This window comes from Dermacentor andersoni, chromosome 6 (genome assembly GCF_023375885.2).
Source record: "Dermacentor andersoni chromosome 6, qqDerAnde1_hic_scaffold, whole genome shotgun sequence".
In the NCBI taxonomy this organism is placed as follows: Eukaryota; Metazoa; Arthropoda; class Arachnida; order Ixodida; family Ixodidae; genus Dermacentor; species Dermacentor andersoni.
In genome coordinates this window covers 83,897,656-83,922,924 of record NC_092819.1, presented here as the reverse complement: position 1 = coordinate 83,922,924, position 25,269 = coordinate 83,897,656, and the positions used below count along the sequence as shown (strand labels likewise).

The 25,269-nt window shown below is 46.3% G+C and overlaps 1 protein-coding gene across 5 annotated transcripts; it reads right to left on the bottom strand.

Moving 5' to 3' along the window:
- Positions 1–1,800: 1,800 nt before the first annotated feature.
- On the bottom strand, positions 1,801–25,269 carry LOC126522480 (uncharacterized). Of its 5 annotated transcripts, XM_072288527.1 has the most exons (7): positions 24,598–25,252; positions 23,441–23,502; positions 21,470–21,574; positions 12,221–12,247; positions 8,362–8,412; positions 8,219–8,269; positions 1,801–2,041 (listed from the first exon to the last, which is right to left on the bottom strand). In XM_072288527.1, exons 1-6 carry the CDS (start codon positions 24,740–24,742, stop codon positions 8,249–8,251), a joined length of 411 nt encoding a protein of 136 aa, XP_072144628.1. In that variant the 5' UTR covers positions 24,743–25,252; the 3' UTR covers positions 1,801–2,041; positions 8,219–8,248. The 5 variants fall into 5 exon arrangements, with proteins under 5 accessions (XP_072144628.1, XP_072144630.1, XP_054922240.2 ...); XM_072288529.1 differs by lacking the exon at positions 12,221–12,247 and having other exon boundaries at positions 24,598–25,269; XM_055066265.2 differs by lacking the exon at positions 8,219–8,269 and having other exon boundaries at positions 24,598–25,250.

Genomic DNA, 25,269 nt, shown 5'->3' with positions numbered 1-25,269 from the left:
AGTGTGCACGCTGTTGCAGAAATTTGACGGTTAATCGGCTATGGCGTCCCCGCGTTCAACACATAGGGCCTAGAATGACGTGAGCAGACTCGGCCAGTAAGACAGAGGGATGCCAACATGCGCCCACTACCTTCGACCACGGAGGGCCAACTGCGAATAGAGAGCGAGAACAATTGAAAGATCAGACTGTAAACCCCCTGCCCCCTTTTCTCTATCATAAGTTGAGCATGTGAGATTTTGTAATGTGCGGATAAATGTCGCTTGCGCATGTGGCGACGTCATTTATGTATCCTACTTCCGATACACCCTCAGCAACCTGCACAATACGTTTCACGTATGCCGCACTGCGACCGCCTCCCCGATACAGCCTACCAAATTTTTGAACGGGAAATAACGCGACTGCGCGCCGGGCAGTAACTATCAATTTTCCTTGTTTCTTTACCTCTTCCCATAACTGTTACCCTTTTCTCCCGTAGTGTAGCAATCCATATATTACCCCATGGCTTACCCTGCCTGTCTACTTTTTCTCTCTATGAGTGACTATTGCTTCTCAAAGTAGCGACAGTGTGGAGCCGACTTAATCAGCAGAACATTGCTTCCTCTGCGTACGGCGTTACCCATGATAATAAAACAAAACGCTCATGTTCAGTGAGAAGACACGGACGGACGGACGGACGGACGGACAACTTTACTAATAGTCCTGAGGAACCGCGTTAATGTACCTCCCTTTTCAGGGAGTCCCCGTAGTACTCGCGGGCCGCACCCACGTCGGGGTCGGAAGGTCGTGGTCCTCCGCCCAGTCGCAGGCCTTCTGGACAGCCCGTAGTCCAGAAGTCGCCGCTCTTAAGGGTTGCCTCCCAGTCGGTTAGAGTGGTAAGCGATGAGCTGTGTAACGCAGGACATTGCCAGAGCATATGAGATAAGAAGCAGCACGCCTCCCCAGTCTGGACAGTGGGGTTCTACATTAGGCGCGAAGTGACTGAATCGGCCCCTGGAGGGGAATGACCCCGTTCGGAGCATGCGAAAGGCCGACGGTTGTGGTCTAGTAAGTTTAGGATGTGGTAGCGGTAAGGCCCGCTGAGCAAGTTGATAATGATAGACGCTTGAAGCTTTAGTACTCAAATCGCTATAGTTTCCTTCTATCTGGAAACGTTTATCGCCTAGTATAAACGGCGGAAGCTTCTTAATTTTTCTTTTGCCCCAACAGAGCTTCATTTCCATTTACCATGCGTATTTTTCACTATACACTCATAGAAGGACGGTTACTAAAGTGCAGAGTACTAAAATGTCCAGTGTCAGCGCTATGTGAGTACTTTGAAGATCTACTTTTCAATATAGGTCACCAAAAATGCCCTTGCTCTTTGAAAGCGAATTGGTCTCTGATAGGCTTGCATTTAGTTTACATTCGCAGTTGCACTTGCTGACACGAATTCTTTACAGGAGATAAACATTGAGCAACCTTGGTACAAATTGTCGTATGACACACTATATTTAATAAGCCGCTGCGTCATTACCGAGACGACATGTGTCGCAGTGGCTTTTTAACATATAAAGTGTATAGAATATAGGCTAAATGCAAAGGTTCATTTCTGTCCTTCCGGTTTTCTTTCTCAATTCCAAAAGACTACATGTTCTTTGCAGGACACTCACTTTTACCAGGCACACTCAGCTTTCCGGATCGGCAATTAATCATATAAAAAAAAGCTACGACAAAGTCCTGAAAATGTTGCTTTCTTGAATTAGTGCAACTCACAGTGAAGGAAACAAAACACATAAAAAGAAAGAAAAGAGAGAGGGCGCTAGACTTTCAACTGGTTTATTTCATGATACCTGTCAAAGCTTTTACACTTGATGTAAAAAGCAACAAACCATGACACAGCTCGTTTCAAATGTGTCAGCTGACCCGACGAAGAAGCAATCTTCTACTAGTCGATGGCATAGTAGATCTTACACACATCTCTCCAAAATTTTGCGATGGTTTCAGTTTATCTCATTTCACGTGCCAGCCTGCTGATTATGGTGACGTTTGACGACAACACATCTGTAGAAATCGGGGCAGAGCCACCAGTATTACATTCAGAAGTAAGAAATCCACCAGCTGAGATTTATTTTTAACAATGTTGCTTTGCCCATCCAATCTGTCATTAAGACATTGCCCGGTCTAACCAACGTAATGTTTGCCTCTATAGGCAAAGGAAATTAACACACCGTACTTCGTGCACATACAACAAATCGAACTTTATGGCTTTTTTTCGAAGGTGCTGCGGCTTGCCACTTTCTTAGGATTAGTGAGCTTGCAAAGCTTTAGTAACCTATCTCATCCGCGACTAGGGGGCGTTCATCGGCCCCGTTGGCGCGGGTGTCGAAGACTGGCTGGCAATGTCAACAGCTTGTCAACAACCACGCCAACTCGACGCAACGCTTGTGCTCGCCAATGTCATCATTTACTTACGAGGCACAGTGCGCCTATGGTATGGAACTCGTGAGGAGGACATGATCAGTTGGGACATTGGTAAGTATAAGCTGCGCCACCTATTCTGGAATAGTGGTGGACGATCAGCACAAAGGTAACTCACGTCCCGAGCTCAGACGTCAACAGAAAAGCACATCTCCTGAAGTCAAGAGATCTCTCTCCCGAAAATGCACAAAGATATGTAGAAGTGAGCATATCTGGCCACATTCATAAGGATATTGCCGAGGATGCCTTCATCCTTCTTCTCTGCAAGAACAACTCGGCAGTTGAGGTCATAATTACGGAGTGTTGACGTTTCTAACGAGCCAGAAGTAGGCTTGTAGCTCAACGCTTCGTTCGACTACCCAACGTTGCTGCGACTTCTTGTGGTTTTATGCCGATATTTCAACCGTCATCAACTCTTGGGAGCTTTACCCGTGTTGAATGGTCGGAAACTAGAGGGTCGCCAGCCACCGAACTTCCGCAAGTACACGACAGCGTCTTGGCTTCGATTTCAGTTAGTATTGCGATAGTGAGAAGAATTTTATTAGAGGCTCCTTATGCAAAGGGCACAGTGACCGGGAATGGCGAGGCAGCCCGAAGCATTATCCGAAAAGACGCCAACAACCAGCAGCGCAAGCAGAGCCTAGCCGCGCGTTGGCGATGCGGCTGTACAGCGAGATGCGTCTACTTCGTCACAATCTCCCCCCCGAACAAAAAGAACCATCCTGGCGCCTGAAGAATCGGGAGGCAGATGGTCGTGGTAGGGCTTGAGACGCGAGACGTGGACAATGTCACGTCCACGCCGGCGCAAGTCTTCAGGCAGGTGGTGACAGTGGCTCAATCAGAAAATTCAACGGAGATGTTTGCTCCAAGACTCGGTAAGGCCCTTCGAATTTTGGGACGAGTTTCGAAGAAAGCGCCGGCGTTTGGAAAGGGACAGACAACCACACAAGAACGCCTGGAGCGTAGGTGGTGTTTGGAAGCGAGTCGGTGCGGTTTTCTTTCTGGCGCTGCTGTTTCTCTGCCGTAAAGGAGCGTGCTAGCTGGCGGCATTCTTCGGCTTGTCGGGCGACGTCGGACACAGGTAGACACTCGGAGGCGTCAGGACTGTATGGAAGGAACGTGTCGATGGTATGCGTAGGCTCACGGCCATACAAGAGGAAGAAAGGTGAAAATCCCGTAGTGGCCTATATCGCGGGGTTGTACGCGAACGTGAGGAATGGAAGGATGCGGTCCCAGATACCATTATCAGATGCAACGCACGTCGACAACATATCACCAAGTGTGCGGTTAAATCGCTCTGTGATCCCTTTAGTCCGGGGATGGCATGCCGTACTTGTCCGATGAATAATGTGGCATTCCGAAAGCAAACCTTCGACGACATAGGGAGAGGAAGGTGTGACCCCTGTTGCTGAGGAGTTCTCGAGGTGCGTCATGTCGAAGGGCGAAGCGATGAAGGACGAAGGAGGCTACATCCCGCGCTGTAGCACTTGGTAAAGCAGCAATTTCGGCCTAGCGTGTCAAATGGTGAACCGCAACTACAATCCACCGATCGCCGTCTGGTGTCATAGGAAGCGGGCCGTATAGGTCGATGCCGACGCGATCGAAGGGTTTGGCAGGGCACGGGAGCGGCTGCAAAGCACCAGACTGGCGTAAAGGCGGCGATTGGCGGCGTTGACAGTCACGATAGAACCGACCAAACTTTTGTACAAAGTTGTACATGCCACGCGAGTAGTAGTGGCGGCGAATTCTATCGTGCGTCTTGAAAACTCCGGCGTGGCCACACTCCGGATCGTTGTGGAATGAGGCACATATTTGTGATCTTAAGCTGCGGAGAATCACCAGAAGCCAATAACGGCCTTCAATTCGGAGGGTTCGGGATAGAGGTATGGTCGATGATCCAGATACATAGTCGAGAAAAGCGATCTACGGGTCACGATGTTATGCGGTAGCAAAGGAGTCTATGCTGAGAGATGACATGGACTGTGCGCAAGTTGTTTCGCAGGCAGAGACTGGAGGTAAACGTGAACGGGACAGGGCGTCAGCGTGTGAGTGCGTGCGCCCGCTGCGGTATAAGACGCGAATATCCTACTTCTGGATGCGTAATACCCAACGGTCTAGGCGGCTAGTGGGATTTTTCATGTTGGCGAGCCAACAAAGCGCATAGTAATATGTGGCCAAGTCGAACGGGAACCTGTATAAGTATACAAGTCGGAAATTCCCAAGTCCACATACTAAAGCCAAGCACTTCTTTAGATCACTCTGTAATTGGACTCAGGCTTCGTCTACGTACTCCATACTTCGTCTACTCCGACTACGTATTCGGAGTAGCTGGGCTTTCGTTGAGCGAGGACAGCGGCGAGACGTCTGAATCTACCTCAGTTGCAGCTGACGGGTCGAAATGGCGAAGAATTTGCGGGGAGGTGAGAAGGCGACGCGGCGTGGCAAACGCGGAGCCACATGCAGGGGAGAAGGAGGAGAGGTCGGCGTCACCGCGTAGAAGCAGAGTCAATGGCGCCATGGTCGAAGCGAAATTACGAACAAAGTGCCGGAAATATGAGCATAGGCCCACAAAGCTTCAAAGTTAATTTGATGGTCTTAGGCTTCGGAAACTCAGCAACGGCTCGAAGTTTTGCAGGACTGGGTAGAACGCCGTGCTTGGACACAACATGGCCTAAGATGGTGAGCTCCCGCAAGGCGGAGCGGCACTTATTGAGGTTAATCGTCAAAATACGTCCGATGCAGAGCAGGTGAGTCGGAAAATCAGGCGAGAAAACCACGACATCGTCAAGGCAACACAAACACACAGACCACTTGAGGCCACGCAGCGTGCTGTCTATGAGTCGTTCAAACGTGACAGGGGCGTTACAAAGCCCGAAAAGCATCCCGTTAAGTTCATATAAGCCGTCAGGCGTAATGAATGCGGTTTTCTGACGATTTCCCGCAGCCATCAGGACCTGCCAGTACCCTGAACGCAAGTCGAGGGACGAAAAGAATTCTGCCACCTGAAGGCTGTCGAGCGTCGTCGATGCGCGGCAAAGGATAGACATCTCTGTGCGTTACCTTATTTAACCAACGGTAGCCGACGCAAAAGCGAATAGGCCCGTACTTCTTGCTAACGAGAACGACAGGATATGCCCAATTGGATTGTATTGGAGCAAACTTTATTTGTGCCTGCAGTTGGGCGCTCGCGCGTCCCGACGAGGGCCTACGTCATCTACGAGGTTGCCGTTACTCGGCGCGGGTCTCCGCTCGCCGTTGCCGGCTCGCTGGGTCCCTGCCTTTTGAGCGCCCCGAGGACCTGCTGGAAAGCCCAGAGCTGTCCAGCGTCGTTAGCATGCAGGTCGATGATAGCCTAGGCCCTCACCGCTCTTCTTCCCTTGTTGAACTCGGGATTCATGTTCTTGAGTATGGGGTCGATTCTCGACTGGTGTCGGACCTCTTCGGGGACAGGGAGCTTCATCTCCGCCTCGTTCGAGCGTCCTGTTCCCAGGTCGTCCAGTATCTTCATCTTGGCTTCGGTCGTCGACAGCCGCTCCAGTTGTGAGGTCCGTTGCGCTTCGGCTATTTCTTCGAGCGAGTTGTGTATCCCGAGTTGTAAGAAGCGGGTCGTGCTCGTGGACTCGAACAGGCCCAGTGTCATCTTGTACGCTCTTCTGATGATTACGATGATTTTGAAGCATTCGTGTTGCAGCCATCTGTGGTAGGCTGCAACGTACGCGACGTGGCTGATGATGAATGATTGGACGAGCCTGATTAAGCTCTCCTCTCTCATGCCAGCCTTCGGGGAAGTGACTCGTTTGAGGAGTCGAATCGCGTTGGCCGCTTCTGCCGTGAAACGGGCGATGGTTTCGCCGTTTCTTCCGTTCTTTTCGATGACCATGCCAGGGATCCTGATTTTGCTGACCTCGGGGATCACGTCGCCGTATTTGATTACGATTCGGATGTTTTAAGCGAAAGCTTTACCGGCCGCGAACTTGCGATTTCGCCGTGGCCGTGCTCCGAGGAGGCACATGACGTCTCACCACGTTCCTCGTCACATCGCGTTCCTCGTCGTTGCGCTCGCCTTCGCTCGCTTCGCCGGCTGCGTCGCATGCCTGATAACATGTCGGAAGATTGAAAAGGATAGCTCGCGTACGCCGCAACCACAGTTGAGGTGGCGGTATGGATGGCGATAATTCTGATAAGCAGGAGGAGGCCTTGAATCAACATCGGAACGAGATGAAGAGGAAACGAATCGCACAGGAAACAACAGACGAACAGCCTACCGAACGACTGGCTAAACGCCGCAACATAGCTAGACAACCAGACTAACCTGGACTTGCAATAAAGATTAACCGAGGTTAACCATGCTATGCCTTAGCTTTCGCTACGTATATCTTGGCATAGCCGAGCTAAGCCACTGTCATCTTTTTCGTATTAACGTTGTCTGGTCTTGGCTCTGCCGTTGTTGGTAGGTGGGAGTATGACAAGCTCCGAGTTGCTCCGCGAACGTCTCAGTCCGCAAGAGATGCCCAAGGACCGTGCGAATGTTGAATAACGTCAAGGCGCAGCATGTCTTCGACTTAGGGGGTAATGACACGACGCTCTTCGGCAGAGACGCGGTATGGTCTTTGACGTAACGGCTGATGCGAACCAGTGTCAATGTAGTGCTGCACTTCCGACGTGCGGCCTAGTTGAGGTTGTGAAACGTCCAATGAACTTCTAAAGTGGTGCAGGAGATCAATAAGGTGGGTTCGTTCGGCAGGTGTGAGAGTATCGGCGATCGCACTAGAGAACGTATCCTTGGACGTCTCCTCAAGCCCCGAAATCGCAGATGGTTGGCCTATGTCGACATCAAAAGAATGTCCGGGGACGTCAATCTAAGACGAAGAGTCGAGGTGTTCCACGAAGCCAAGGCATTCACCAACGAGCAACGTAATAGGCCACAGAGGTGAATGTAGAAGTATATATAGCTGCAGCTGCCGGCGATGTCAAGCGTTGCGAAGGTTAGTGGTAGAGCTTTACGGCTCACGAAGAAGTCGGATGGCGTAAGGGGACTGTTGCATCACTGATGACACCTCAGGATACGGGTACGAGAGCGAAGGAGCCAGGCGGAATACCTGTCTCGTCGCGCACGGCAAATTTTGAAAGGCGATCACGACCTTCGTGCAATGGTGCGTCACACAGAGGCGGCTGCGCCCAGTGCGTCACTCTGGCGGCTGCAGCGTACTACGCGACAGTGGGGGCGCCGTATCTTGAAAGTCACTTGCGAGGTGGTCGACGTGCGCGGCCGCGCGGACCTCATCTTAAAAGCGATCTGCGATGCTTGCAGAGGGCGCGTAGTGCCGGTAGCTTCATATGTGCTGTGCTTTCGACGTTTCGTTCGTGTTGAGGCTAGGATGCACGAAGGCGAATTCGCTCACTGCTGCTACCGCTACGCGAACCTCGAACTTCCCGCTGGTACCGGAGGAATCCGAGTGAATGTAGCAGTAGCAACTTCCGGCCTATGCGCTTCTCCTGCGATCGTACTGGACACAAATATATTGGCACTGCCGCAGCTGCTGCTCCTTGTCTCCACGACCCAATTCTTTTCGCTACTATCGGCCTCTCCAATATGATCTCAATTGTATTTCTCGCATCCTGAAAACGATACACTTTTATGTTATCCAATCCAGGCTGTTTTCACGTTACACGGTTACCATCCACACATGCACATGTGAATAGTAATAAGCATTTTGCAGTGTCTGTTTATTTCCTAATGACATGGCACGTGGAACATACCTTTCTGTAGTGAGGAGTGCGCTATCTTTTTTACGTTTCATATTTCTTGCACTGAAATGCAAATGACAACAGTGCTTGTCGCAGTGATGGTTACCGCACCCGCAGGCAGCACCACACACCATCTATTCTTTGAAAACCCTCACATGACACTCCAATAATTTGTCTTTAGTCTTGTCAAGTTCCTCCTGGTCTTCCTGTAAGAAAGAAGAAAGCACACACTTCCTTCAACGGCCACACCAAGGTGTTTGCTACGATCGCTCTTTTGCAGCTCTCTCCTATCGGCACAAATATTTTTGAAAAACAGTGCCTCAATAAAAGATATGACAGCGTCACACAAGAACCTTTCCACAAACCGCCATGGTTGCATAGTGGCTATGGTGTCGGGCTGCTAAGCATGAGGTGGCGGGATCGAATCCCGGCCACGGCGGCCGCATTTCGATGGTGGCGAAATGCGAAAACACCCGTGTACCTATAGATTAAGCTGCGCGTTAAGTAACCCCAGGTGGTCGAAATTTCCGTCGTCTCCCACTACACGGCGTGCCTCATAATCAGAAAGTGGTTCTGGCACGTAAAACCCCATAATTAATTAATTAAACTTCCCATATCCTCGGCCAACAGTAAGCCAGTTTTAATATGAACGTTTTTTTGATTGCTTATTTCAACCCATCAAAACATATAATTTCACTCATAAGACATTTCTGTTACGTCGAATTCAACCATAAAGAATTTCTCAAGTCGCATTGCATGACCTTGCTGTGGGAAAAAAATATTGCAGGCTGGGGATCTCATAGACGCGGAACAAGACTTTCATGCAAACACTATAATTGACTCACTTTTCAATTTTTAAAATGCGCAACTTGCATTGTCACAGTACTCCGGCTTGACACAAAACGCTAGTGCACAACTTTTCAGCATGTCGCGAGACGATTCGTTTATATTATTTGCTCAAGAAATTGCGGTTGCGCTGGTGTAATGTGGGCCTCGAACGGCTTTTGTGGCGGAGTGAAAGTTAGCAGCTGCATGCGCCAGTAGCTGCGCCACCAGGTATTTTCGAAGCTTGGCACTTCGTTTGGTGTTTACGTGGCACGTCACGTAGACTTCTAGCGTGAAAGTCTCCGTGCGTGTACTTCCAAGGCGACATCAGGTAATGGTCTACAGAGCAAACAAAAAAGGCGTTGTGCGCATTGTGATGTCGTTTTCCCCAAGCTGTTCACGTTGCTGCAGGATCTTGTTGTGCCTGCACATGGTGAGGAAGCAAACTACGCGTTCGACGTACTGTGACTCGCGGCTGCAGTGCCTCTTGAGAGGAGAAAAACGCTCAGGCAATTGTTTGAATGTTCAGCCGTTCTTGCGGCATACATGGGTGTTACATTTTCCACACACGATTGTTGCCACGTTATCTAAGCAGCTTCATTGTGTGTTTGTGGTATAGAAACCAGCTGAAGGGCCCCCTTAAATGCGGACTTATAAATACGGCCCCGTTTACAGCTACCTGCGTTTCCTTTGGTCACATTTCACGCTCTGTCGCAAATTCAGCTATAACCTCGCATGTCGGCCTTTCATAATCCGAGTCACAATCATAATGCGAGTCATAATCCACACAGCTCACGTCACGTTTAACCGGTGCGTTATGAAAGTGCGTTCCAACAACATGCCACAACAACAACAACAAATACATACCAGATTTACAGCACGTTTTTGTCACTTCGAAAGAACAAATGCGGTGATGCAGACTGCATGTAGATACGGCCTATCAAGTGCGTTTTAGATATTCCCTACCCTGTCTTTAAACGCCTACATAATCTTTCTTTCGACTATCATCAGTTTCCGAAAGGCATGCCGATAGCAAAACTAACCGTTATCTTTAAAAGTGGCGTCGCAAGCATTCTATTCAACTACAGGCCTATTTTTGCCCTGAACTTCTTTTTTTAAGGTCCCAGAAAAATTAATTCGTAATAGGAAGGAATCATATTACGCGAGACATAGTATAGTCACAGCCTGTAAGTTTGGTTTTAGAATGAATTGCTCAAGTGAGACCACACTCCAAATGCAAAAAGAACACATTTTACAGGCAATTAAATAAACGATGCTTACTCTTGCATTTTTGTTGATTTTTCTATGGTGCTCGATCCCATTAGTCATGTAATGTTATTAATGAGCTGGAGATATATGGCTTCAGAGGTGCATCTTTGTCAATAATAAAATCATACTTTGAATTTCGCAAGCAGGCAGTTGATATACATGACGAAATGTCCAGTCTTAATGCGATAAATATCTGACTTTCACAAGGAAGCGTCCATGGTCCTTTGCTTTTCAATATTTACATCAGTGGCATTTTTAACGTGGATAAGACTGCGTAATTTATATATTATACAACTGACAGCGCCATGTTATTAACTTTCTGCGATATCAACAAACTGGTTGATCACACCAACGATGTATTGTAGAAATTGCACGAGTGGGAGTGCACTAAACTTACTCCTTATAAACACTAACAAAACTAAATATACGGTTTTTAAACCAAAGAATCAGAGTGATATCGTTAGTGGTGGCCTTATGATAGTCAATACAATTATTAAAGTTGTGCCCTCCATCAGAAGTTTAGAAGTTATTTTTCAAGAGCACATGGCTTGAAGTCAATATGCACACATGGCTACCAAAAAAAAACTTTCTCATGCGTTCAAGTGCTAACAAGTTTGCTTCGCTCATGCCAACGCACATAAAATTATTGATTTATAATACACTTTTTCTTTCCTATATTAACTTTTTCTTCTTGAGTCGAGATAAAGCAGCTGCGTTAGATATTCAGAACCTTCAAGTACTTTAGAAAACAGGCGTGCGCGCCATTACAAACACACCATGTGATGCTCATACAGAACCACTATTTACTAAACTAGACTTGTAGAAAATTGATTCCCTGTACAATCATACTTTATCGAAACGCTACGAGTTGGCGAAGGGCGCATGAATAACCCTTTATTTGAGCATCTGTCAAGCTTAGCAAAAACCACAACCAACTACACAACGTGTCAGCATTAGACATGGCACATTCTCCACATACGAATGAACTACGGTACTCAAATGTTACGATAGATACTGACATTGCTTCTGAAATCAATCTGTCCTTAAAATGTACAAATTATTTTTTAGCATTCTCTAATTTGATATACTTGTTTCTTGTCAACAAGTACTGTGATTCATTATAGCATATGTATAATGTACAATTACCTTATTCGCTCTGCATTTTCTTTTCTAATATATTAGCGCTATTGTGAATGTATTTTTATACTGTTAGAAATTGCACAACGCCTCCGCGCTGAAGAAAGAAATTTGTGTATCTATATTTATTTATTATCCCTGTAACTGCTAATTTCTTTTTTCTGCCTATTAGGAAGCACAGACCTTAGCCAAGCCCATTTTGAATGTTTTTTTTTTTTGCTTTGTCTCTGACAGTTGCATCATGTATACTATGTGCTGTCAAATAAGCATTGGCTTTGACTTTGGATCTATCCCCCCAAATCAGTTTGTTCAGCGTGGAATATTAGGTGTCTGCAACGACACGCGTACTCGCTAGCCGCTCCACGCACATAGCGAAAAAAAATATTCCAAAGAAAATTTTCACGCACATAACATTCGCCACACAACTTGCAGCATATGGTAAAAACTACATTAAAAAATACCTATGTAATTCGCACCATAACCCCCCCCCCCCCGATCACATGACTCCATATGGTTGCACGTGGGTTACTGAACAACTTCAATATGATAATCTGAGATGGTAAATGTGGGGTATTCATGTCTTTACAGTAAATGTCGTATGTTTTATTCATTCGTTCGTCTAAGGCTCAGGCAGCAAAGCGGCAAAAATTGCAGGTTGCAGCGCTGTGTACAGCTGTCCTCAATACTTATGCTGTATTATTCAACCTATAACGAATACACCCCAACGCTGGCAAATAATTCAACAGTATATACGTTTATATCTAGAAACAATAACGTACTTACTACATTCATGGTGATAAAGTCATCAAACTGTAATAAAAACAAAGTGAGCCAGTCATATTTCAGTTTCTGGTGCAACATGTACTTAGGGGCAACCACTCTAGTCAATCCAATAAAATTAGAGCATGCCCGAGTTTCTGCCATTGGCTCTAAAAACACGTGTCATCTAGCTGATATACATGGTTATTCACTCAGTTACACTCAATTCCAATTAGCTAATAGAAATACAGAACTATTCACTAGTTTAGTTGTGGTTCGTGCCTACGCGTACAATATCTGGACTAGAAGCTTACGTAGGTAGCAATAACGCCATTGCCTGTTTCTGAGTGTATTTTTATAATGTTATGTATGCGCGGTCGTCTCTAATAAGTATTACATCTTATTGGAGTATACGAAATCTAACGCGTATTGACGTAATAATATTGCGCTTTAGAGTATTTCGTCACATGCACAGAACCTGTATATCCGAGCGACCATCTGAGCAAATATCAGCTGAACAACCTGTCGTGCGTGCTCATTCAACGTGCGCTGCCACAGTAAGCTTTTACATATTGTGCTACACCCTCTTTAGATTTGATGATGCAATTTATAACATCCTGAAGTCTTACGGGAAAGGTATGATAACTGTGCAACTGCGCAGAATCGGCCGGACTCAGGAGAAATCTCTCATGAATATTCAATTCCCTATAATTTCCACATTTCCGACTTGCGTTACAAAAGTACTTGATACGACAGCTCAAAGAGGCATTATCCTTGCAAAATTAAATTGCGAGATATTTGGCATTCTTTAAAGAACCAGTGATCGGTTGAAAAGTAAAAAAAAAAAGAAACAGATCGCAGATGTACACCAATCCGAACAAGTGACATATCAATGACAAAAAAACTGTAGAAGGGGGGCTCTCACACTGCTCGGAAGTCCTAGGGTCCTAATTTGCCACTGCTTAATCTCTGTCCAAGACTCCAAAAAAGCTTTTGCTGTAGAGAATCCAATTTTTTCTGTTAAGCCGTACTTCTTCAACTGGTTCTCCATATCCACGCTGATGACTTTATCTATACTCTTCGTTACATCCGACACATGTTTCTATATTCTGCGGCTTCTGTACCGACAGCGGCGCCCGGCTCGGTCACGATGTTGGCCTGGCTTTCCGACGACCTGGTGAAGCTGAGTCGCAGGCTGTCCTTAGTAATGGTGCACCACCCACGCCGGCTGCGCGTTTTCACTGACGCTGTGTTCATGCGGTAGTTCCAGGTTTCCTAAGTCCATTGCTGGCTGTTCACTATCTGACGTTTGATACCAAACCCGCAGCCACACGCCTCGGCAGGAGAATCATTGTGGAACTCCCCTTGAATCAACTTCGCTGTGGAACATGTTTACCTAAAATATGGCCAGTCGTCTAAGGGTGCTTCCTTGAAAGTCTTATGAGCTGACAAAGCTTAATGAAAGAAGCATAAAGCAGCATCATACGTGAGGGCAAGAACGGCCGCAGATTGTTCTGGTGTCGAATTCACAAAGCGTCTTGTTCGTAAGTAATCTTTGCCATTCGCCAGCCAACGTGGCTGGAATTTTTTTTTACGAACAAACAATTCTAGCATACGGGCGTTTTGTGAACACGCGCCCTGGTGCTTGTTATGCGCATTAAGGTCCACGCCGAAACAGCGCAACTAGGTGGAGAATAGCACTGCTCTTCGCAACATATTGCGTAGGTTCATTTCTCAAGACTATTTCGGACTGCACAGACTAAATAGAATACCTGGTATATTAAAGAAAGGCTTGCCTTTTCTAATTTTATTTTATTTTTATTTACACATACTGCCGTCTCATTGCGAGACATTGTAGAAGTAGGTACAAAAAGAATACACAGGTAATGAAACATGATGTAAAAATAACATATTTAGGTTAGCATCAAAAACAGAAAACACATTACACGTATAGAGTAAAAGAGGACGATAACTAATGTAATCCACGTAGCTTCCAAATAAGCACAAAACTAATGGGTTAAATGGTTAAATCTTTGGAAGCTGCTTCAAAGCATCATTAAATTATTCTATAGTTCTACTGTTGCTGGGAAAAAAATTCACGTAGAAACTCTTCTGGGAGTTGTCTAAGTATGCGTAAGCAATGTGCACTTGCCCATCTCCGTACAGCCCAGTGCCATTATCATTATTATGAAACTTGATCAGACCATTATAAACACTCATCCACTTTTATCGATCGTTAACCTTATCGCAATAGATCGGACTCTAATCAGCCCTTACCGGTTATCAACCTTATCGGACTGGATCCGAGCTTTATAAAGATCCCTTATCTGTCCATATCAACTTTATCTGATATGATCCGACCCTTATAAACTCTTGTCGGTCCTTATCAACATTATCGGAGTTGATCCGGTCCTTATCGGTACTTATTAAACTTATCAGAACTGCCCAACCATTATAAGCTCTTATTGTTCTTTAGCACTTTATCCATCCGCGTCGAACCATTATCAACTGTGATGACACCCATACAACCCTGCATCACTCCTTATCAACTGATTGACTGCTTATCTGTCAGTGCCACGCGACGTGAAGCGCATAAACCCTCAGTGATGAAGGCATTTCGGTCGGTGAAGGAGTGCCCCAATGTAAGGCACATTCCGCGACCACCGAAACGCATCGGGAATCTGGCGCGTTTGACATTCAATTTTCGAAAATCAGAAATTCCTGATGTCTACACTGCTCGGAGTCGAGTCTGCATGGGGTCCTAGAGATGGCTTTTATTCCATTAGCACGAAATCTTTCAAAAAAGCCTTCATAGAAAAAACATTCTCCTTGAACATTTGTTTTGCACCGCCGGTACAATACATTCGTATGGTGTTTAGCCCAATCAGGAACCAGTCTGGCTTCCAAGGTTAGAAGAGCTCATGTACAAGCCAGAGTGTTGAGTGTTCCTCTCCTCAGCCCTTGCTGGGCGGGTATGATTGTACAGTGTAGTTCTGTGTGTATTCAGCAAAGGCAATAAAGAAAGAAAAGAAGGGTGGCACTTGGCTTTTGAGCATGGCGGCGTTGGTTCGAAACTCACCCCCGCCAACATTTTTCCTTCCCAATTTATTTTGTTTGTGCATTAATTTCTGCATAGCGATTAGTCTTACATGACAGACAGACGGACAGGTTTCCTTGTTCAGTAGGCATACTTACGAATTAAAAAAAATGAAAATTTAAAACAGTTCCAACGCGAGTGAAAGGGAGTATTGTTCAGGGGTTGAGTACGGCGCAATGTGCGTGCAGAGCGATCAATGAGTAAAATTGGCGCTGCGATAACTGTTGAGGAATTGACAGTGCTTTGCTGCATAGTAATAAGGCGCTCGCATATGCGCCTGTGTTCCAGTGTGTGCAATGACAAAGAGTGCGCGTGCAATGAAGGGGAAAAACGGCGGTCATAAATGCAAAATGTGAAGGTTATAGCTTTTTTTATAAATTCGAGTTCAACAGTGTAGTGACCAGAAACCATCGGATACTCGATTTTGCATATTATCGATGCTTAAGATGCCGTTAGTTTAACTCGCTTTCATGATTCTTTAGGCTCATTTTAAGAATGTGAGTTCTCGAAGTGTTTTAGAACTTATGACGACGATGTACTAGTACTCTTTTAGGTTAGTAGTATGGATTACCCCGAGATACTTAATATCATGGAGTGGTTGTTCGTTTGCGAAGGTCATAGCCACTGTCTTATTGATATTGATATCCAGCTGCCATGACGCATTCCATTCACAAAACCTACATATTATTACGATAGCGATTACATGGACCTTCCAGGCAAATTTTCGCAGCCGTCGTGATTATCCGAATGAAGTCCAAGTGCCAGGGGAATGAAAGGTTCATGCGTCATACGCTGCGGGCGCGATGACTATAGCATGTAAGGTGAGCCGAGAAGAATGAAGAATCGATGCACGCCGCTTTTCCATGCTCCCGATTCTGAAGGCCTAGTGGTCTAGCGCACGACCTCCTCAAGCCCGTCCGTGACACGCGACGTTCATTTGAGGGATCGCCGGTCGTTTGTGCGAAGGCGCGAGTAAGAGTGGGTGCAAGAGAGAAAATATGGGGGCTTTTGCTCCTTGAACATATGACTCTGCCTAGGTACTACGGAGGAGGTTTCTTACCGCGTGTTGTAGGCGTTTGTCCCTAAGCGATCCGGCATTGCGGAGTGGGATCGAGTAGATTACGCTCCGACGCTGGCTGCCGGCGTGGAAAAATGGTGACGTAGCAGGCACTGACGCCCGATTTGGCGACCGCTGTGTCGGACCGACTGTCTCGCACCTGCTGAGCTCGTGCTAAGACAGTCGTGGCGGATCGTAGCTTTCTCGCGCCTTACGGTGATGTACCTTGTAAATAACGTCACAGATGTTTCTGTGAGACCAGTAGCTGCCGTAGTAGAGCCCGGGCCGCATAGATTGAAAAGCTAGAAGGCAGAGCGCCTTAGCAATCGCGGTTGAAAGCAAGTGGCTGAAAGGCCGCCGGTGACGATGCCCGACTCAGCACCAGCGCCGCAGGCGCGAGAAAGTCTGTCCGACATACCTTCAGAGGCAAAGTTCTGACTGGTGTTCGAGAAGTCGCGGGGCGCGGTACTGCTGAACTTAGCGTCACAAGTTGGCAGCTGGACGTAATTATATTTATTCAATCGTGTTTTTTTTTTTTACTAATTGTAACAAGGTGTCATTATTTCGCATTATTGGTGTGGCCTCCAGGACACCAAAGCGGTAACGGGGACACCAAGGCTAGAACCCGAACTAGTCCGTGGGTTGGGGCTCGCCGAGGCCTGCGCGTGCCAGGGGTGTATCGCGGACAGCCAATTTTTCATGTGAACACCCCCTGGCACGCTTCGGCCTCCGCGGCCCCAACCCACGGGCCGCCCTGCTTCCAGTTTTGATCCCCCCGCTACCCCTTGGGTGCCCTGGAGATCCTGCGCCACCTGCTTTAATATAACGCTCTCCTGAGGCCTCTGTTTGACGGTTACATGTGCCCTCCTGGAGCAGTGCTTGTAAAAAATCCAATTTGTGGTCGCGACAAAAAAAGCTGCCTGCGACTTTACAGCACCAGTCAGAGCCTTGCCCTTCCAGACACAGTGATCACCAAATGGGGCGTCCGTGTCCACTGCCTCACCGCGTAGGCAGTCAGCGGCGGAGCGTAAACAAACTCGACCGCACTTCGCAATGCCGGCATGTCTAGGGGACAAACGCTTACAACACGCGCTAAGAAACATCCTCCGTAGTGCTTAGGCAGAGTCATATAGGCGCCGTGCACGCCGACGGACGCGCCACTGGTGGCGGCCTTGCGCAGAACACGCGGGAGAGGAGCCTGGCGCGCGCCGTAGTTTGTTGTGTCGCTGATCGTGCTTCTCTGTCTTATTCACGTTTTCAGAGCAAGATAGGCAACACCATTCGCACGTGTGGGGTGGCCAAAGCTTCAGGGAATGTCGAAGAAGAATTGTTGCAGGGTGGGAGCTCAAATACCGGTGAAAACGTGCCGGGGATACGCGTTTCTAATCATTCCCGGCAAAGCCTCACCAGCGGGAGCAATGGTCGCAAAAATGGATCGTCGCTTCGAAGGGAAATTTTTTGTTCTCATCCTTTCCTTTGTCTCGTCGGTGTTTTTTTCCACTCGATCATAGACGCGTGAGCAACGAAGTTCGTCTGCAGTGCAGCATGAGGTTTAAAGGCATTTCGCTAAAGTTCGGAATGCTGTTTGCCGGTAATATTGTTTTCCGCTTCTTTACCGCGTTGCGCTAGCTAGGCAGCACGACTGCACGAGCGCATTGCGTTGTATGTTAGAGCTACTGAAGTTTGCAAGAATTGAAATTGTTGGTTTCATGTGGCGCGGTAAATCCTCGCACCAGCTGTCGCGCACTTCATGTTCTTACATCTATTTTATGCGCGGCTTTGCACATGTTTAACTGTTGCTAGTTGCTCCATGCATAACTTTTGTCGATTCTTTTGAGCTGCGAAGTTTTCACCCTGCCTTGTTTGTAAAGGGTATAAATCACGCTGTGTCTTATAGGAATGATACCAAGGAAGTGCTTCTTTAACAGCTTTATTCTTTTCGCCCGAGGGCATCTTAGATATTGTTTGCGTTTTTGGAAATGTGTTTAGAAAATAGGTAGTTCAGGGTGAGAATTGCTAATAGCTGCTGCATATGGTATTTTTCTTCCATTGCTCGCTGAAAAGTTCGCATCCCGTTTGGGAAGTCATCACACCTCGATGCTGCCTGAGCAAACTTAACACGCCGAGTGATTTGTTTGTTTCACAACGTAGTCCCTTCTTGCATGTGAGTTTTGTACTCAACTGAATTCTTTCTTATACTTACGCTGCAGACGACTAAACCGGGCCTTGCCGCCAGCGCTCATCTACTTTGACTGGCGCTGCTCTGCCTTTAAATATATCATGTGGCACCTCTCTCTGGTAATATAAAAAAGTACTGAAAAGTTAGTCAGTCTTTAGCATTGTACGTTTCCAAGCAGCTCCCTTGGGGAAGTTAAAATTGCACAAACTGCAGCGGGAACGCTAGTTCATCGGCGTATGCAGCAGAATTGCATCGGCGGTACAGCACTAACACGCGCTTTTATTATCCCGTGTGTTTGGTGACTTCGTGGGCTAGTGTACGCGTTTCCATCAATAAATTGGCAATTACTCTTCTTGAGGCGACTTCGACTGCACTTATTCGGTGATGTCAGATGTATTCATCGGCAGAAAATCACAATGGCATATGCAGAGATTGCACCGTGCGGATTTGTTTGATATAAGTCTGCACTAACGACGGGTGCTTATTATTCAGGTACAGAAGCAGCATTGCGGCAAGGGCAGATTAAAAAAAACCATCGAGAGATCGCATCACTCAACAAAATTTATTGGCTAGTGAACATGAGCACTTCGTCATGTGAATGGGGTTCATGGCGTTTGTCTGCGGGACACACTTTGCACGTATGTGGACCATGTTGTCCCAAACACCGGTAACATCGTGTTCATACCCGCTCGCACAGAGGTCAGCATCTTCCCTACAGCTGTCACCGCAGGTCGAAGAAGCAGCCTGGCACCCGAACAAAGGAGAAATCGCAGCCGCGAACTTAAGCCATCCTTGCTGCTACTGCTCCCGCGTGTACTGTTGGAAGCGTCCGCTAGGTGGCTTTCAGTAGCGCCTCTATAGGCGGTGCACGAGGCGTATACTCAAGGAGCAAAAGCCCCCCACATTTTCTCTCTCGCACCCGCTCTTACTAGCGCCTGCGCACAAACGACTGGCGATCCCTCAAATAAACGTCTCGTGTCCGTGACTCCGCATGGCTGTCGCGGCTGTTCGCGTTGCTTAACGCATACGCGCCCGCGTGCCGTATGTTGGAGGTGATCCAAGGGTTAATGGCGAGCCAAGATTGCTGGTGGCTTCAATTGTGTTTTTTGCCGCATGCCTAGTTTTGGAGGTCTCGTAATCTGCGTTTTGAAGGCGTGGCACAGTTGAAGTGGTGAAGCCAGCGGCATGCATTAAGCTCCTCATTTGTGACAAGCACGCCAGGGGTCCCCATTAAGCCAGCTTTGTAACGAGTGCGCGAAGTCATCGAGTGCGATCTGTTCATATTTGACGTTGCCATATTACAAAAAGATTTAACCTCATTAGCTGTGTGCTGTCGCGTATGGAAGATGAAAATTAATTCGGATAAAACTAAGGTCATGACATTTTCTTCCAGGCTAAGCTTTCCGTCCAACGTATACACCCTACGCAAATGCATACTCGAACGAACCTCTTCTTTCAAATACCTAGGCGTTATTCTTACATCTTACTTAAGCTGCACCATGGATGTTGAGCATATTACTAACAAGGCACTAAAAAACTTGGCTTTTTAAAGCACCGTCTGTACCTTGCAAACAGTGACGCAAGACTTCGTGCATACATTTCCCTTATAAGAGCAACCCTCGATTACGCCTCAATTATTTGGAACCCTCACATAGCTAACCTTTCTAATTGCATCGAATCAATTCAATATAAGGCTGCCTGCTTTATTTTGCGCTCCTACTCTCCGTACTATAGTGTGTCGGCGTTAAAGCAGACCCTAATCTTCCGGATCTTGGCACACGACGGAAATATTTCCGTCTGTTTTTTTTTTCACTCCCTTTACTATAGCGGCTGATCTTTTTCATCTGCTCCCATCTTGCCCGCCCATTATCTGTCCAACCGTAATGACCATGTATACAAAGTGTCTCCCATATTTGCTAAGACGAAAATATTCCTAAATTCCCCTTTGGTGTTATCAGTGAATGAATGGAACGCTTTACCCCAAGATATTGTAACAATCACTGACCCGTCTGCCTTCCAATCTGCCCTGCGCACATTTTTTAATGTATGAAATGTTCAGCTGCCACTCCTTGCCTGGCCTATGGTATGTGTATATATATATATATATATATATATATATATATATATATATATATGTATATATGTATATATATATATATATATATATATATATATATATATATATATATATATATATATGTATATATGTATATATATATAACGAGAAGAAAGGGGGTTAACCGAGGGGCTCGATGTTTATCAGTCATATCATAAGAAGCCAACAAACATTGACACCAAGGACAACATAGGTATTTATAGCGTTTAGCACTGGATGCGGCCCAGTGGGTTCTTCAGCGTGCGGACGCCGCGCAGTTGGTGATGGTCGCTCACTCTGCTGAACTCACTACCACACAAAATATGTTTAGATGATCGTTTATCCAAAATAATGAGGATGCACTGCTTTTATGTTGCGGAGCGTTGATCTAGGCTTTAAAATGTGGCCTGGATAAGTGGCAGCACTCTTTAAATGTGATTCTTTTGAATAAGCATGGCCTCAAGTCAACCGATGCTAAATTCTGCGTTGAACTGCGCAAGTTTCTTCGCGAGAAAGCCTGACTGTCGGTAACGTTTGCGAACGTTCTTTGGGCACGACAGCCTTTCCCTACAGACGTCCATGTTAAAGGACTTAAAGTTTTATGGTACGTAGCCACTAGGGACTTCCTGAAAAACAAAACTCAACAATATCACAATGACAAACAAAGAAATAAAATCGCTGATGAAGTTGCAGAACCACTTTAAGGATAAGCTCGATGGCCTTCGCTTCATGACCTTGGTAAAACAGGTGGGGAGATGTAGTTTCAATGACAGTTCAAGTCATCCTCCTGTCACATTGAAATAAGCATAACTTTCAATCAATAATTCCCATGGCACTTCGCTTACCATTGCCGCAGAAGAATCCATCGATGCCTTACACATAAGCTGTACAGCTTCGAAAAATGTCATTCCCGAGAACAAATCCATGAGTTCCTGGACTTTCTGACCTACCTGAAACAGAAGCGGCGCCCTCACACTTCTCAATCTTATCGTATCAGACACGCCGTGACCGATTGCCCATGTGTTTTGTGTAGGCTGCCATAGAATATTGCAGCCTCTGGCGGATATTTGTTGCAATCGGCGTTGTGAAAATGTTTGCGGGCCCGCGATTTCAAGCCCACTACAGTGAATACATCGAGGCTAAATCTTAGTACAGTGCTGGCTCTTTTTAGCGCGTGCGTCCACCTTGCAATATTTTATCACAAGAGCAAGTAATGTCCATCTGAAGAACGCACGCAAAATGAGCATTTGATGTGGTGAGTTACGTGTCTGTGCGCCGATTACGATCTACATCGGTGTTTCTCAAACTGCGGGTCATGACCCCCAAATAGGTCATGAGCTTTTCTCTGGGCGTCATGGAGGGTCAAGCTACGCGTAAATTTCGCTGGCCGGAACAGATATATATATTCAGTCTCGGTGGACATACTTTTTCAACGATGTTTCTTTTAGAGTAATACAGGCGCATATATTACATATATCGCACCGGAAATGATATTTGTTATGCAGAGCGTAATACTAGTTTTGATAGAGGGCGAGAAAGCAAGACAAACGGCGTAAGAGAAAGCAGATGTGCTGCGGTCCCAAGCAACGTGAGGTGGTGATGAGTCGGTGTACTGACCAGCAAGCGCAAGTGCACGGGAAAGACGTAGAGGAAGGGTTAGTTATAGCATAGCCGTACGAAGTGACAGAATCTGAAGCTACGGAAAGCTTAAGGAATGTTAATCGTTATGTCTTATTAAAATGTAGAAACAAAAAGGTATATGGAAATGAAAATTGTCGAAAAAGCTAATCGCAGGTGGAGACAAACTCCACATTTTCCGGATTACACTTTACCAATTCAGATACCGCGGCGCCACCTGTCTGGTCATTTTCTTGCGGCGACAGAAGGGGCTTTCAGTGTCTGCCGCATTGGACCTGAGCGACTCTGGCTAACGCTCCTAGCACCATCAAGTACACAAAAAAATTACCAAGAAAGTGGCCGGTAAGATGTCGTCGCGATAGCTTGTTTGGTAAAGCGACGCACGCGTAATGCCGGGAACCTGGGTTCGCCGCCCATCTACGGGAAGTGATCTTTTCCTTCGCTTCCGTTTTCTTTACGTGATTATCTCTACATTTCAATTAAATGGAGCAATTAGCTTCCATCCGCTCTGGTTGCTTAGTGGCTTTGGTGTTGCGCTGCTAAGCACGAAGTCGCGGGACCAGATCCCGCCACGGAAGAAAGAAGGGCACCCGTGTACTTATATTTAGGTGTGCGTTAAAGAGCTCCAGGTGGTCGAAATTAATCTGGAATCTCCCACTGCGGCGTGCCTCATAATCAGATCGTGGTTTTTGGCACGTAAAACCCCATAATTATATTTAAATTATAAATGAACTTCCCTGATACCCTTTCTGGCTTCATATGCTGTCATTTGATATGGTTTCGACTAATAGAAGATCGAGCCCCTCGGGTTCCCTATATCTTCTTGCGCACACGCAGGCGTTGCAAGCGACCGAATAATTGACAACCATTAGCTGCCGGATGTCAACGGATTCGCTTCCAGAGGCATTCGCTTCCGTTCCTGAGCGAATGTAGTTCCCTGCAAACCTCTCGTATAAAAAGCGCTTATGAAATGACCACTTGGAAGCACATACTATGTGCCGATGCAGGTACGCACTGAATAAAGCACACAAAAGCCGCAATTCGTGACGCGCCACGCAAGCTAAGACAAAGTGGTTCGAGCGGCTGAACACGTCTTGACACTGGGCCAATAACGTCGTGCATGAGCTATGGAATAATCAAGCACGGTATACTACGGAAAATACGAATTTATTACGTACCTTCGGAGGGAAATTGTTTATGACGCAGACGACAAATTCGTGCATCGAGGGTTCGTCCGCATCTAAAGAGCAATGTGTAGCAGCAATTAAATGTCGCTATGAGTGTGCTTTAACTTTACGGTGTCAAGCTCACATTATTAGCGCTTGTAATAAATCGTAGCATCCCCGCTGTCTAACTCCTCTGAATATTTCACTGCCATTAAAACAGCATAGCCATCATGAAACAGACTCCTAATTGTCCATAACATTAAGATATCAAACTTTACACAATGGTGTCCTTAGAAGTGCAATTAGCTTTTGCCCATCTAACACGCGCGTGCATGCGTGTGTGTATGTATGTGTATTTGTGCTTGTTTGCGAGTTCCTCTTTGTGCATGTTTAATGTAGCGTTCCTGGCAACTTAAAGGGAGCAATACAACTTTAAGCTAGCTATTCTTGAAAGTCTGCTCAAAAGTGCAAAATTTAACAGTGACCAAGTTGGAGGCGATGAAAGATGGAATATGGACAACACATTTTATGTCACTGTTGAAATATCTCTGTGCAACAGGCTTCCATTCTTATATTTAGCTCCGCTGTGACGTTATGACGCGTGGAAAACCAAGCGTAAAGAAAGAACTCTTTGCTGTGGACAGCGTGTGGCTGTATAATTACTATAGTTAGGGAGTGCGGGTGCCGACTGATAGCAGAAAAAAACGGATTGTCTGTTCTGGCCGAAGGATGAAACCACGAGGGAACTTATGGAAGCCTTTTATATTGAACTGGAAGGGGCAAGATGTGTTAGCAAACCGTCTGTCACACTTAGAATAAAAGAGTTGAGATATTTATAAAAAAAAGTGTACCACGATAGAGCGTTGTTAAGTTTGATAAGGAAAGTCTTCTATTGTTTTTTGTTTGTTATTTTCTGTTATGACGCACTGCTTGATCCCACGTAGTTAGATACGCCACCAGGATGGCTCCTGCTGCTCATGTAGAGTCGCTTAGTTGTTGCCCTGTCCGCCAATGTTTATAAATGTGATATTTCTCGAAGTAAACTTCAGTTGTGTGTGAGCGCCGGTGTCGTGTTCTTCTTTGCCTAAGTACTTGCCCGTTTAGCGCTTGTTACTTTCCAAAACATGAAAAACCACATATAAATATTTTCTAGAAATGTTATTACTCACAGCAGTATGACCCAACCGCATCTTCGAAGGAGATTGCGCGGACTGAGGCAAGCATCAGGAATATTCCTAACACTAGCATCTCTGCTGCTTTTTTGAGCTGCGCGCCGGCTTTTATGCGTCGCCAGAAATTGGACATTTTGTTCATTATTTTACAGTATTAGGCCACGCGTGTTTATACAGCTGGGACAAGTTTGATTCATCTCGGAGGCCGTACAATATTCGGTGTCCTTCAACGCGCGCAATACTTAAAGCTTGACAGTACAGTTTTCAGCCCATTCCAGACGTCGCGACTTATCGTTCGCTCGGTCATTATGTAGAGCCAATAGTTCGCATGATTTCTCTGTATTATACGCAAGCCGCTACTTCCCAGCTGAGCAGCCAATGTTTAAAAAAAAAAAACGTCGGGTGCCACGTCTGCGAACGGTTTCGGCGTGGTCAAGGACGGCTCCATATCTAACGTTAATAAGGGTGTCATAACATTTAAAGCAAGGTCCCAGCTTTTTGAAAAAAGAAAATCAATTGTACGCGCAGAAGCTTTCCTCTAGTTCCTTCTGATCACCTGTATGCTCCTACTGTTCACAGATACATCTGCCGGTATTGCACGTACATTTTGCTTGCACTCCTATTTTGGGGCTTTTCGATTTTACGTGACTGGACAATATGAGCTTACAC

Coding starts and splice junctions, on each gene's coding strand:
- LOC126522480 (XM_055066265.2), bottom strand. CDS start 24,742: ATGAACAAAATGTCCAATTTCTGGCGACGCATAAAAGCCGGCGCGCAG. Junction 12,248..21,469: donor TGGATTCTTCTGCGGCAATG/GTAAGCGAAGTG, acceptor TTTTTATTACAG/TTTGATGACTTTATCACCAT. Junction 8,413..12,220: donor ACTTTATCACCATGAATGTA/GTAAGTACGTTA, acceptor TCTTTCTTACAG/GAAGACCAGGAGGAACTTGA.